At 54.7% G+C, this 14,912-nt stretch overlaps 1 protein-coding gene across 3 annotated transcripts in view; it reads right to left on the bottom strand.

The window, feature by feature from the left end:
* The window catches only part of LAMC3 (laminin subunit gamma 3), a 58,685-nt gene extending 48,192 nt beyond the window's left edge, over positions 1-10,493 (bottom strand). For all 3 annotated transcript variants that reach the window (XM_072960308.1, XM_031677215.2, XM_072960309.1), the window contains exon 1: positions 10,033-10,493. In XM_072960308.1, the coding sequence (XP_072816409.1) occupies positions 10,033-10,405 (373 nt within the window). In that variant the 5' untranslated portion in view covers positions 10,406-10,493. The remainder of the gene's footprint in view (positions 1-10,032) is intronic.
* Between the last annotated feature and the right edge of the window lie 4,419 nt (positions 10,494-14,912).

Below are 14,912 nucleotides of genomic sequence, written 5' to 3'. Positions count from 1 at the left end.
CTAAGTAATATTCCATCGTGTGTGTATGTGCGCGCGCTCGCGTGTGTACGCATACACACACACATATATACACACACCACATCTTTATCCAGTCATCTGTTGATGGACATTTAGGTTGTTTCCATGCCTTGGCAACTGTAAATAGTGCTGCTATGAACATTGGGGTGCAAGTGTCTTTTTGAATTATAGTTTTCTCTGGATATATGCCCAGGAGTGGGATTGCTGGATCATATGGTGTAACATATAAACATATATATTTATTTAAAAATTGGTCCTCACATCCATTAGGATGGCTATTATTTAAAAAAAACAGGTAATAATAACAAGCATTGGTGAGGGTGTAGAGACGCTGGAACTCTTGTGCACTGTTAGTAGGAGTATAAAATGGTGCATTTGCTATGAAAAACAGTTTGGCGGTTCCTCAAAAAATTAAAAATAGAATTACCATATGATCCAGCAATTCCACTACTTAGTATATGCCCCAGAGAACTGAAAGCAGGATCTTGAGGAAATATTTGGACGCACATGTTCACAGGAGCATTATTCACAATAGCCAAGAGGTAGAAGCAAGCCAAGTGTCCATCGACAGACGACGAATAAACAAAATGTGGTCTATTCACACAATGAAATATTATTCAGCCTTGAAAAGGAAGGAAATTCTGACACACAATACAACATGGATGAAACCTGAGGACATTATGCGAAGCAAAATAAGTCAGATACAAAAGGATTAATCCTGTATGATTCCACTTCCGCAAAGTCCCTAGAGTAGTCAAAGTCACAGAGACAGACAGTGGAATGGTGGGTGCCAGGGGCTTGGGGAGGCCGAGGAACGGGAGTTAGTGTTTAATGTGGACAGAGTTTATTTGGGAAGATGAAAAAGTTCTGTGAGTGGATGGTGGTGAAGGCTTCACAGCAACATGAATGGATGTACTGCGCACCAGTGAACTGCCCACTTAAAGATGGCTAAGATAATACATTTTCTATTATGTGTATTTTACCACAATAAAAGAAAAATTGGGGGAGATGCAAATATATTGGCCCCTTGGGGATGCAGTCTGGCAACACAACGAAGAGCCATAAAAACATCAAGGAGTTTTTTATAATGGGGAAAAAACTGCGACCATAAGGGTTCAATAAATTGTAATTAGGTTTTTATTTATTTATCTTTTTTAGTGGAGGTTCTGGGGATTGAACCCAGGACCTTATGCATGCTAGGCATGTGCTCTACCACTAGGTTATACCCTCCCCTCCCAGGTTCAATAAACTGTAGGGCATGATGCGGGGAGCTCAGTGGTAGAGTGAGTGCTTAGCATGTGGGAGGTCCTGGGTTCAATTCCCCATACCTCCACTTAAAAAAAAAAAAATATATATATGTATATACTTATACACATATAAATAACCTAATTACGCCCCAACAAAGAATTAAAATTTTTTTAAAAAAGAAAAAAATTATAGGGCATAAACTCACAGGATGATTGAAACCACTGGAACAGTTGACCACGAGTTTGTAATACACGGGAAAGCTAGAGTCAAAATGTTGAATGGGAAAAAAAAAAGACACAAGATCTTACGTTTAGAATTATCAGATTATGTTTAAAAATCCCTAAAGAACAGGCAGAAAAGAACGACATCAAATGAATAAGCCTGGCTGTCCTCAGGGCAGAGGACTCGGAGTGACTTTTCTTCCCTTTACAGTTGTTACGCATTTTTCCCAACTTTTTCTCACGAAGCTTGTTCTCATTTAAAAACTGGAGAAAACACAATTTTTTCTTTTTTAATTTTCAAAAGCAACCGCCTTGCCATGTTCTGTTTTAAGATGTTTTTCAGTTACATTGCAGCACAGCTTGGCATTGGAACTCCGAGTCCCTTAAAAGAAAGCATATGTCACCAACGGAGCTGGTGTCTGGGACGGCCGCTTCTGCTCTGAGCAGGCATCAGGCCTTGGAACCAGGTGGGGCCTTGCCCCAGATGTACATTCACCAAAGGATGCTGCGTGGAGGCTACCACGCAGGTCCACGGCCCAGACTCCCCTGTAAACATCTATCAGCCAGACACCTCGCGGGAGGGGAGCTTGGAGCCACTTAAAAGGTAGCTAGCAGCTAGAAGCGTGATTGGAAAAAGGCAGTCACCGGGATTTCATGCAAACGAGCAACATCACACGCTAGGAAACACTGCGGCTTCGCCCTCTCTTTGCCGGGCCAGGAGAAGGCCCAGGAACATCACAGAGGCACGGCAGGGACTTTCTGTTACAAGAGTTTATTAGAAGGGCTAAGAAAGCAACTTAATCTCTGCTTTGTGATGAAAAGGTTTCTGCCAAAGGCAACCTGAAGGCTGGGGAAGGAACTGGCCCTGGGATCTTCTAAACAGTGACAAGAATTAAATTTGCAGCCTCAACCCAGACCCTTGCAAACTCCAGGGGCCAAGGAGGGTTCAGGGTGATTGAGACAAGTGTGCCCCCGTCAGGAAAGCAGGGTCAAAACATCATCCCCAACTGTTAACTGGGGAGTGACAGTGCTTGGGAGCACGTGGATCTCACCTCCCAGCCACCCAACGGGCTGTTCCCTCTGCCTGGAATGCTATTCCCTCTGTTCCTCACCTGGCTGGCTCCATGCATCCCTGTTCATCCCAGTGGCTTAGCAGACTGACCACACACCCCAGCCTGAGCCCTTTCTCCCACTTTCCCTGATGGCTACTCATTTTTGGAGCTGTGGGTTTGGGTGCCTCACTGGTGCTCCTCAGCTGCCCCAGGCCTCTTCACCCTGTTCTGTAAAGAGCTGCCCATCTCTTCCACTAGTCTGTGACCTCCTTGGGACAGGGACTGTGAATCCTCGGAGCTGAGCACAGTGCCTGGCACACAGTAGGTGCTCAATAAATGCTTGGCAGATAAAGCATGATTTGTACCTTCCCGGTTAGAATCCAGTGAGCTAGTTGAGACAGGCAGGCCCAACAGCACGGCTAAGGCCGTCACAGTGCTTGTGCAAGTCACAGTCCCCGAATGAGTCTGTTTAATAGCAGTCAGCATTTAGTGAGCACCTACTATGTGCCAGGCACCTTGTTAAGTGCTCCTTGTACACTGCGTCTCAGAGCTCCCCAAACAGTTGCATCAGTGTGCACGTTTTACTAACAAGAAGCCTGAGGCTCAGGCAGGAAAAAGGGACTCACCCAGCGTCATGGAGCTGAGTCTCTACTCGACCGCAGGCTTGTCTGCCCCAAAGTCACCGAACCAGACACTCCCACATCCAATGCTCTGTGGGTGCCCAGAGAGAAGGGGCTGCCCAGGAAGGGGGTGCCGGAGCCCAAGAAGACTGCAGAGGTCACCCAAGCCAGACACTGTGCTCAGCTCTGAGGATTCACAGCCCCTGTCCCAAAGGGGTCCCAGACCAGTGGGACAGATGGGCGGGTCTTTACAGAACAGAGTGAAGAGGCCGGGGGCAGCTGAGGAGCACCAGCGAGGCACCCAAACCCACAGTGCCAAGGATGCACAGCCATCAAGAGCACCAAGTCATGGCCTCTCCAGCCAGCTGGGACATACCGCCTGTCAGGAATGACACCAGGGCGGTCAAACCCAGGCCGGCCCACATCCGGCACTGATTGAGCAGAATGAGCTCCCAAGGAGAGGCTTATTTTGGGAAAATGGTAACAAAACAAAGCCCTTTAATTGGAGCCATCTGGGGAGCAGTGGCCTGGGGGGTGGGGCTAGAGGGGGCAGGGTGGGGAGCTGAGCTGGAAATGTGTGGGGGAGGCTGCCCTGCCCACTGCGGGCATGAGAACCAGGTGGGGAGAGCCGCTCCCAGCCTGCAGGGGGATCGCAGCAGGGCTCCTCGGCCCCATCACCTGCCTGGCCACTGTTCCCGTCCTCTCCCATTCGGGCTCTTGGCAGTTTAAGGCTCAGTGAATCCCTGCGAAGAGCTGGGGAAGCCCCATGACCACAACGCCGGACACCACTGGAGGCTGGCTGCGTCAGGGCTGGGCCCATGACAATTCTCTCATCCTCGGGCCAACAGTTTACACCCCAAATATGGATTAAGATTGTCAAGCCTATTGTCTAAGCTGGGGAAGGCTAACAGGTTTCATCTGATTGATTATTGCCCAGGGCTCTGTGTTAAGAAGGATTCTGAGGTCCAGTCTGAACTGAGCCGTGACTGAAATGTGCAACCTACAAGCTTGCAAAGAGAGATGGCAGGGCATTCAAGGCCAGTGCAATACATAAGGGAGCAGATGAGGGGATGAGTGGGAATGACGGAGAGGAAGCAAAGACAAAGAACATTCTAGAGAACGATGTAGTCACCTGGTGAATGCTCAAGTCAAGGGCTGAGGAGGGAAGAACTGCAACTGGTTCCTGAGCTTCTCGCTTCAGTGCATGGAGACATGAGGTGGGGAAGAAGGGTGCCTTTACTCTTTAATGTTAAATATACATAACATAAAATTTACCAACTTAATCATTTTGAGTGTGTGGTTCACGAGTATCAAGCGCATTCACGCTGTTATGCGACCACCATCACCACCCATCTCCGGGATTCTTTTTGTCTTCCCCAATGGAAACTGTCCCCATTAAACAACTCTTCATCCCCTCTGCCCTCAGCCCTGGGCAACCACCAGTCTACTTTGTCTCTATGAATCTGACGCTTAAGTACCTCATATAAGGAGAATCATATAGTGTTTATCTTTATGTGTCTGGCTTATGTCACCGAGCATAATGTCTTCCAGGTTCATCCATGTTACAGGAGGTGTCAGAATCGCCTTCCTTTTTAAGGCTGAATAATGTTCCTCCGTCTGGCTATGCCACATTTTGCTTATCATTCATCAGCAGACACTCGAGTTTCTTCCAGTCTCTACTGTTCTGGATAACGCTGCTACAAACATGAGTGCCTTTACTTTTGGACCCTCACTTTGAGGCCCCTGTGTGACATCCAACGGCTGACTTTCAGGAGGATGCTCGAATGACCCAGTCAAGGGCTCAGGGGTAGACTGAGCGAGAGGTGCAGGACCCAGAGATCGACCATGATCCCAATAGGCAAAGCCAGGGGTGTGAGATGGTGGCAGGGGTGGCAGGGAGATGAGGGGATGGGAGGTGGGTGAAGTGGCTAGAGCCTGGGGCATGCAGGTGCGAGGCTGGCCCAGGAGGGAGGGGTGGGGACACAACTTAGGAGTTTGCCATGTACCTGGAGGGCTGGTAAATCACTCATTCATGCATTCATTCACTCATTCCCTGGAGTGAGAACTTCCTGGAGGAAATATGGTATAGCCAGGATGTGCTGGGGTCCATATCTCAGCTCCACTGCTTACCAGCTCTGTGGCCTTGGGCTAAATTCCTAACCTGCCTCGGGTGAACTGGGCAAGTGTCTTGAATGTAGTGACTCAGTTTCCCCATTTGCAAAATGGGCTTTGCAGTAAGAGGGCTTAATGAGTAAACAGCCCCCGGCCTGTAGCTTGCACAGGACTAAGTGCTAACTTATTCCCTTCACTGGCCCACCCAACAGCACCGCTGCGCAGGGGGCCCTGCTCTGGACGCCGGGGACAGCTGTGGAAACAGGCGTTCCCCCTGCAGCTCGGAGCTAGGGAGGGACACAAACCAACCAAAAGCCCATGGTCATGATCTAGACTGTGACAGGGCAAGGCAGGGGGACGCAAGGATGCAAAGGCAGGCCCTCTGCCCGATCCTGGGGGCCGGGGCTTCGTGGAGGAGGTCACCTCAAAGCCTCGTGGGGCAGGTAGAGGCTTGTCCACTGTTACATCCCCGGGGGGGTCTGGGGCACGCGATTGTTTTGTTTACGGAAGAGATCCAGAGAAGTTCCACCAGGAGAGGGCAGGAGGAGAAAGGGTGCCGGGCAGATGCAACAGAAAAAGCAAAAACTGGGAGGAGAGAGGCAGCCTCGGCCCACCCTCGGCCCTGCTGAAGGGCACCGGGCACAGCCAGAGTGGGAGGCGACGGAGGCCGATTCGGAGGCCGCCTGCATCCTTCGGGGGCTTTGGAACATCTCACTGCTGCCACTGCCGAGTCCGTCCCGAGAAGCCCTGAGAGGGGGGAGGCGGCCAGGGCCAGCTGGGCCCAGGGCCACGGGGACTGCTTCTGTGGTGGAGGCTAATCAGGGCCACTGCCTTGACCTCCTGACCTTGCCGGGGCCCAGCATTCCAGCCAGAACCCCGAGGGAGAAGGAAGGAGGACTTGGCCCCCCGGCACTGGCCTCGTCCAACGCAAACACGGCCGCCCACTCGACAGGAAGACTCAACAGAGCCAAAGCTCAGGAGACCCAGCTGGCGTCGGGCTCCTCAGGGGCCGGCAGGTCCTCCCGACGCTGGGCTCCCACCGGGCCAGGCCCCGCTGTCCTCCTAGCCAGGCCGTGCGGGTCCAAGGACACACAGAGTGGCCTCCCGGCTCCCCAGGTGCTGTCCCCTTGACCTGGAATGTCCTTCACTCTTCTGTCCACTCCTGCCACCCTTTGGATCTCTGTGAGGCCCACTTACCCCGCATGTGTTCCCAGGGCATAAATCCTCACCCACATCATTCCCAGGCCTGGCTCGTCTTCTGAGGGGCCACACCCCAAGGCCGGCATCGCCAAGGCCCCGTGAGCACGGAGCACACACTGAAAGGATGCGGGGAGGGACCAGCCCTGCATACGGGTGGTCCCCAGCCAGGAAGTGGGGCTGGAGGGCAGGTGGCAGGAGCCCACCCACCTTACTCCTTCAACGTCCCCCTCACTCAAGGGCTCAAAATTCAGGGTCTTTCCAGGAGATTCTCAGATATCCAAAAAAGTGGACAAGCAGGAATGGAGATTCCACCTAGCCTGGCCAAAAGCCAAGGCTGGGACTGGCTGACCTGGACACTTACCACCCCCAGGCGCAGAGCCCTGTGACGAGGGACCCAGGGTCTCTCATTTATTGGCCGTGGGACCCTGGGCAATTGATTTCATCCTCAAAGTCTCAGTTTCTCTGTCCATAAAAGAACAAATGATGCTGGGATGGGGCGCTGACTTAGTGGGGTTCTGAGCACATGGTGAGAACCTCCTGAAGAGTGTCTGTCACCCCTGATGACCAGCCGCCACCCCCACGCCCCTCACTGGCCACCAGGCCCCAGCCCGCCTGCTTCCCAGGGCCTCAGTGGAGGGTTTGGAGCCGCCAGACCCCGCTGCTGCCTTTCATCCCAGACAGGAAGGCTCAGCTTAGCGCTGGACTCTGGGATTTGGAACAGATGTCTGCAAGCTCACAGGGGGCTGGGAAAGCAGCGACCTCCATCCAGGGCTGACTGGCCGCCTCTCCCTCCCCTGTCCCTCACCCTGGTCCCTCCAGGAGACTCAGGCCAGAGCTGAAGTCCCCTGTCCCCTCCCAGGAGCATCAAGCGGGGAGGGATGGAGCCAGCAGAGGCAGTCTGAGGGCTTGGAGAGGCTTCCTGGCCCATGTGAAGGTCAGGCCTCCACCAGGAACACCCTGGTGACCCCAGACCTCTTCTTCCCCCAATATGATGCAACCCGTGGCTCAGCACGGAGAAAACCAAAGTGGAATGAAACCCCAGACGGGCCAGGTCTGGGGCTGTGGTGGCTCCCGGCACCCCTCGTGCGTAAACAGAACCCAGGGTCAGGACGTCTCTCGGCAGCCAGCTTGGCAAACGTTTCTCAATCCCTTCAGAAGAAGCCACCCCAAGGGGACCCTTCGCCCGAGCCGCTCTCAGCAGAGCCACGCTGGCCACACACAAGGACCGTCCCAGCTCTGCAAGGGCTTGGCCAACATGAGCTCATGAGACCTGGACAACCACCCCGGAAGGTGACGACGCTTACCCCACCGGATGGGGAGGAAACTGAGGCATGGAGAGGAGGTGGCGTTTGCCCAGCCAATGGCTCTGCTGGGCCTGAGTCCGAAGCCGCATTGTGTCTTCTACCCTATTCTGTGTCCCAGAGCAGGTAAGCGAGAACCCTGAGCTTGTCCCAGGGTGCAGGATGGAGGAGGTGACATTGTCATTCATTCGTTCATTCATTCACCGCGCACACACTTCCGGGGTCCCTCCTACAGGCCTGGTGCTCCCCAACACCATGGGAAGGATATGGCTGGGGGGGGTGTCAGCGTGAGTGTGTGAATGTGTGTGGGTATATGTGAATGTCTATGTGTGAGTGTGTAAATGTGCGCGTGTGGATGTGAGAGTGTCAGTCTGTGTATGTGTGAGTTTGAGTGTGTGTGAATCTGTGAATATGTGTGAGTGACAGTGAGTGTTTGTGAGCTCTTGGCCCCACACTCACAGTGCCAGGTCTGAGCCTCAAGTCCCTGGTTACAGGATGAAAACTGTCCAGCTTCTGGGCCTTCTAGGCAGAATTCAGGGCTGCACCGCACACAGCTGCAGACTGGGCACGCGGCGCAGCTATGGGAGCTGCCCCGAATCCAAACACCCGGATGCTTCCCCGGCCCCCCAACCCTGTGTGCCTGGCCTGAGCCCCTTGCCCGCCCCAGGTTCCACCCACACAAGCAACACATCAGCCAAACCTCCACCCTCTGTCATGGAACAGCCTGTCTCTCCACAGCCCCCACCCTGTCCCAGATTCCTTCCCCTGTGGCCTTGGGGTCCTGCCAACCCCAGCCAGCCAGCTCCCCCAGCCTCCCTGACCCCACTGGCTTCCTGTCGCCCTCCTGGAAGGGCTTCCTGTCGTCTCTTCCTGGGAAGAGACTCCGTCCCATCCCATCAACAAGCCCCACCTAGTGGACCTGACATGTCGATCAGAGGTGACAAGGTCCCAGGCAACCAAGCTTTTTGGGGTGGCAGTTGGCACCATTACTGGCTTGCTCTGCCTAGAAGTTTCAGTGTCCCCTCCCCCCCACTTCAGTGTCATTTCCCAGCCTTCCCCAAGGCACTGTTACCCAGAGCTAGGAAGAGCCAACTCTACTGATGGGTGGAACTCACGTCAAGGAGTCTATGCTCTGATCTTGGATATATACTGATGTCAATATCACCTGGCAGCTGTGTGTCTTTGGGCAAAAGACTTAACTTCGCTGAACCTCAACTGTCTCACTTGAAAAATAGGGATACAGTCCCATAATTCCTTATCCAAACTCTTTGGCTTCAGATGTAATTTGGAATTCAGAACTTTTTCAGAGTTTACAGAGATGATGCCGTCCTTATAGCACAGACTGTGTTAAAACACCCGGCCGGGTCTGGGGCCAACAGCCACGTTCAAAGAACATCTCAGTAACAAGATGTATGAACATTCACTCTAGGATCAAGGAGGTCTATAAACAGCCTCAGGTCAGCTTGAGCAACCAAAATGAGTTATAAAAACACTTGGAGTTTTCAAGCTTTGGGAGATTTTGAACCCACAGATAAGGGAGAGTGGATGGGTGGAAACAGCCCCTCCCGGAAAAAGTCATGGAGGCTGTAACAGTTAAGATGCCTAGCTCAGTGCCTGGCACGTCAAAGGGGCCCAAGGAGGACCTGGACTGGGCTGGACTTGGCAGGGAGGAGGCAATCCCGTTCCCTGCAATGGGGGAGGTGCCAGGAGTAAAGTGCTGGGTCCAGACTCAGGATTCTGATTCCCAGGGAATCTAAGAGCTCCTGCGCCTTGGCATGGGACATCCGGTCCAGTTGCCCAACACCCGGGTGAAACTCGGCTCCTGCCCTGAGGACTACAGCTGTCCCCAAGAACGCTCCCAGGGACTACACACAGCCTCAGGGATTCACGGAACCCCCAAAGGCAACCAGTTGACCCAAGGTTAGGAGCTCTTGACCCAGAGAGCAGACTAATTCAGCCCCTGGTGCTCACCTCCCTCCTTTCCCTGCAACAGCTCTGGGTCCAGGATGCACAACCATTACAGAGCATCCTCCTTGCACCCAGATCCACCGCTCTGTAAGGGGCTCCCGGGAAACTTCCCGCCTCTCCCAGCCCCAAGGGCCACCCATCAGTCTATCCTTCCAGATGGTGGAGAGTACAGGTCCCGTTCCTGAGCACCCCCCACCCAATATCTGGATCCTACAGTCAACCCGGGGCTGCAGCCTCTTGCCTCCAGCCCGGGACGAGGTGGGCTGTGGCAGTGCCCGGAGCCCGCGCTTACCCAGGCGGAGGGTGATGTTGACCGAGGTGGGGTACTGCACGCCGAAGGCCATGGACGGGCTCTGCCACCAGGTGCTGTCGTCCTGGCTGTGGAAGTCGGTGAGGTAGGAGGCGTTGTGGTGGAGCCGGGGGTCGGCGGCGTCGCAGCGCTGGCACTGCGTGCCCGCGCCCTGGGCGCCCACGTGCGGGCAGAAGTCCTCGGGCGGGCGGCCGCACGTGTGCGAGGCTTCCGCCAGCCGGCCGAACGCCGCGTTCTCGAACACCGGCAGGCAGCGCTGCGGGCGCCCCGCGCCGTCGTAGCACGCGCCCATGCCCGCGCCGGCCGCCCGCGGCGCCAGGAGCGCCAGGCCCAGCAGGAGCGCGGCCGCCGCCATGGTCAAGGGCACCGACGCCCCTGCGCTCCGGCGGTGCGCGCCCGGCTCTGCCCGCCCGCCGCGGCTCGGCCTCCGGTGGGCGCGGACCGCGCCTCCCCCGGCGGGCGGGACCCACGCGGGAGGGAGGGAGGGAGGGAGGGAGGGACAGACGCGGCAGCCGCCCCCGCCTTCCCCGATCGCTCCGCCCCGGGGCGCTCACCCCACCTGGTGGACGTGCCCGGCAGTGCCCGGCTTGCGAGTCCCCCGCAGCTGCTTTTGCCTGGCTCTTTGAGCCTCAGTGACCGCATCTGTACGACGGGATTGGTGATGACACCGGTTCATTACCGCGGTGGTGAGGTTTCGGTGGCTGCTCGTTACACGGAAACTTCTGACCAGCGCCTTTCAAGTCCTGAGATAAAAGCGGACGTGGGGGTCTTTATCTGGTCTTTCCTGCTGCACTCTTCTCCCAGCAATAAAGTCACCCCAGGCAGGCTCCTGGGATGGTGGCTTGTGTTTCTGTTAATTCTGAAAAATGCTTCTGCTGCTGGCTTTTCTCTGCTCTCAAAGCAGAGATTCCAACCTGATATTTGTGACCAAGGATACCTGGTCTCACCACAAACATCACCTCAAAGAGAGGCCTTCCCTATCCACTCCCCCCAGGAGGTTCCCCCTTTTAATCCACTAAAATCAGTAAATCAAAGGAGAAAGCTATGTGCTCATACCAACAGATGCTAGAGAAAACACTTGATAAAACTTAGGAGCCCTTCCCAGAAAACTCTAAGGAAAACAGGAATGAACTTCCTCAGCAGACTCAGGACTATTTCTCAGCTGCAGCCTTTGCAGCTCGGGTCCCGATGCGAGCTAGGTCCTGCCTGTCAGATGTCCTCTCTGGAGACTGGGAAGGTAGAAGTAGGTCGAGGATGGCCTCTGCCCTCCTGGTGATTTTTTTCCTGATGGCAGGTGAGGTTACAGAGGAGGAGGCTTCCCGCAGTGGGGTGCACTCCCCGTTCTCCAGCTCTGTGGGGGTTGAGAGGGCTTTTGTGTGGTGGTGGCAGCAGCGGTGGCATCTTGACTCTTATTTCTGTCCCTGGGTTGCAGTTACAGCTTGTGCTCCAAGAGCCTCCGGTGGTGGCAGCTTCCCATCGGGTCAGCTCGGCAGTGTCCTTGATGTCAGCACTTCCAGGTTCCTTCCATCCATCATCCCCTGAGCATGCACTTCGCTGCATTCAACCCTTCCTGTTGGAAACACCTAAGCACTTGCCAAGTGCTTGTCCCAGAGCCCAGCATCGCAAGGGTGGAGAGAGTGGGCAATAAATTGCTATGGGGGGGGGGAGGTATAGCTCAAGTGGTAGACCGCATGCTTAGCATGCATGAGGTCTTGGGTTTAACCCCCAGTATATCCTCTAAAAATAAATAAATAAATCTAATTACCCCCCCCACACACACAAAATAAAAATAACTTGCTATCAGTATAATGAAGACAAGTCCTGCCCTCTGTGAGCCCTCAGTCTGGCTGAAGAAGGAGGGGGCGCACTAAGAAACCACCTGATGACATTCCAAGGCTTGTTCTTGCCTGTTTGATAAGACTGGGCTGTGATCACGTGTTTTTCAGTCATTTGTTTCTCAGCGAACATGCACTGTGCTGGGGCAGGGACACAGGGGCGAGTTGGACACCCCCACCCCATGCCCTAGTGAGGGAGAGATGCCGTATGCATTGATGTCAATGAACAGGCTGATAGGATGTAACAGAAGGTGCTGCACAGGGGGATTTGGGGTGTCGGGAGGGTGGGGTGGCTAGTTCTGCCTGCAGTTGGAGGGTGCTTCCCAGAAGAGGTGATAAGTAAAATGAGTCATAAAGGATGAGTAGGGAGAGAGCATCTCAGGCAAGAGGCACAGAACTTGCAAAGACTCAGAGGATTGAATGGCTAAGGCAAGCCTGTTGTGTGTTTGTTGTGTGTTTGCAGCTCTGGATGGGGAGTTGGTCCTGGGGGGTGAGGCAGGGTGCAGAGGCCAGATGCTCTGCTGGGCACCATGGCGATGATCTGGGGCTCCGCCCTATAAAGGACCTGCGGCTGCTGAGGGTTGTGAGTTCGTGGGGGTCCGGGGACCTCGTGTCCCTCACCCTGGTGACCCCAGGGCTGTGCTGAGTGTAGTTCAGGGAATGGGGAATGAGAGAAGCCGCAGGGCTGGCAAAGGCTGATCCTATAGGGGCTGGGCCAGAGATGATGGCTCCTTTGAGAGGTGCCAGCTGGGTGCTCGCTGACCTTGCCTAGCTCCTGGAGTGATCCTTGAGGCGACCACCTTGCCTTGGCCGGCCACCTCAGTGGAGGTCTGCAGGAGCTCTCCTCCCCTGCTCCCTTAGCCTGCTGCATTTCCAGTTTCTCACTGTTCATGTTCAGCCCGGATCCACCACCAGGTGGCAGCATTGGCTACATTACAGGACTAGCCCCGCTTGCCCTCTGGTGGCCCTGCAGAGTTGGTGGACCCCGGACCAGAATAAACTCATTGGGCCCAGTGCACTGGTTATACAAATGGGGCCTCGAGAAGGGAAGTGGTTTGCTGAGGACATTCACACAAGCCTCTCCCATCCCTGTGGTCAGCTCTCCCTAGGACAGGAGTCAGGGAGGAGTCAGCACTGGGATCCCCCGATGCTGGGAAACCAAGTGTGGTCCCCTAGGCCTGGGGTGTCTGCACCCACCAAATCTCAGGGTAACTCCCCAAATCTGCATGATAAAAAGACAACAAATACTTCTGTAACTGCAGGAAATGAGCCAGGAGAAGTGTGGAAGTCACCATTCAGGACACTGGACAACAAGATGCCTGTCGCCAACCCTCTATTAGCAAGAGAAGGCCCTGAGTGTCACCTCCCAGCAGGACCCACCATGACCCCAGCAAAGGCATCTGTGCCCTGGGGTCCCCTCTGCACACTCATGACTTGATGCCTATGTTTTTGCTGAACCATAGAAGCCACAGGCCAAATGGCCTCGGTTTCTCTGCAGTCTGGAGATTTGAGGCCGGATCTCACAACCTGTCCATTGTCCTAACCCGTTGTCCAAGTGGTGGCAGGGAGCCAGGGAAGTTTCTTGAGCAGAAGGACCCATGTCTATTTCCTTCAGGAAGATGGATAGGGTGGAATCAGGGTGGCACGGAGTTGTGGGAGGAGGGGCTGGTGTCTGTGTGTGGCTGTGTGTGGCGCTTATCCTGGGGACCTGGGGAGTCCCTGCAGAGGCATGACCTCCCAATGGGAGCTGAAGCAAAGGTGATAGGCTCCCCTCCCTGCAGCCTACCTACCAAGGGTTAAAACCTTCCAGGCAAAGAAAGGAGGGAGAAAAACCCTATTCGGATTTGCTTAATGAATGTTAATTAAGAAGACAGAAGATAGCAGATTCCTTCAGGACAGAGATGAAAAGCCTGTTAATTAAATCTGGGGAGATGGGGCCAGGCCCCTGCTGATCCTGTCTGACAGCTCCAAAGCCTTGTTGGAGCCCAGATTTGGGGGCACTAATGCAGAGGCAGAGCAACCCTGGCCCCCAGCCTTGGGGTCCTGCCCTAGATGCCTGGGAAGAAGCCGGGACTGTTCCAGACTCATTGTGGTAATTTGGGTGGACCCTGCCCCTCTGGGGCACTGGTCTAGGTGGTTTCTCATGATGCCCTGCCTGGTTCCAAGGCTCTCTAAGTTGGTGCTCTCTATCTGCATGTCTGGGCCTCAGTCTTCCCTTCTGTCAAGTGGGCCGACTCCACCTGCTCAGCAGACAGGGCAGGAAGTCAGAACTGGGGGTCTGCTAAGGCTGAGTAGGGAATTGTGGAAGAGGGAATTTCGTGACTGGCTATACCTGGACCCCCAGGACCCTGCTGCCAGATCCAAGCCTGTCTGTCTGCAATGCAATCACCCACTGCACCTCTGGGGAGCCTCCTCCACCTCTGAGCAAGGACAGGGTGGCCATGCAGAGGCTTCCTGGGCTCCAGGCCTGGGCTGAGCCCACCATCTTCACAGGTGAGTGCAGACAGGGAAGCTGAGGCTCAGTCAGGGGCAGTCCCTCACCCAAGATCACCCCGCTGGTCAGTATCAAAGCCTGGATTCAGACCCCGTGTGCCTGGCCCCAGAGCCAAGGCGCTTTTCCACTTTACTCTTATCTCATTCATTCATTCAGGGAGCACCTATCCTGGGCACTAGGGAGGCCATGGTGCAGGCAGTGGGATGACCTCATGTGGTTTCCTAGAGAATTAGGGAGAAAATTACCCAGGAACAAATTGATGAATTCAGTACTAACAGGTAAGGTAAGAGACACAAAGGAAATAGATGAGGGGCCAGGATGAGGGGGTGAGTTTAGTTTGGGAAATCAGGGGAGGCTCTCGGAGGAGGTGACAGCACAATGGAGACATGCAAGATGGGACAGAAGGCAGGGGAGGGAGGGAGGGCTCACGCTGATGGGAGCTGACAGGGGGCCCCTCAGCTGTCATCCTCAGACAGCATCTTCTCCCTGGAGTTAACTAGTTCAGACAGGCCCAGGGACATGGTTGGCCTCAG

The sequence above is a fragment of the Vicugna pacos genome, chromosome 4 (assembly GCF_048564905.1).
Source record: "Vicugna pacos chromosome 4, VicPac4, whole genome shotgun sequence".
Classification (NCBI taxonomy): Eukaryota; Metazoa; Chordata; class Mammalia; order Artiodactyla; family Camelidae; genus Vicugna; species Vicugna pacos.
Note: the sequence above shows the minus strand (reverse complement) of the source record. Positions and strands in the feature narration are given on the sequence as shown.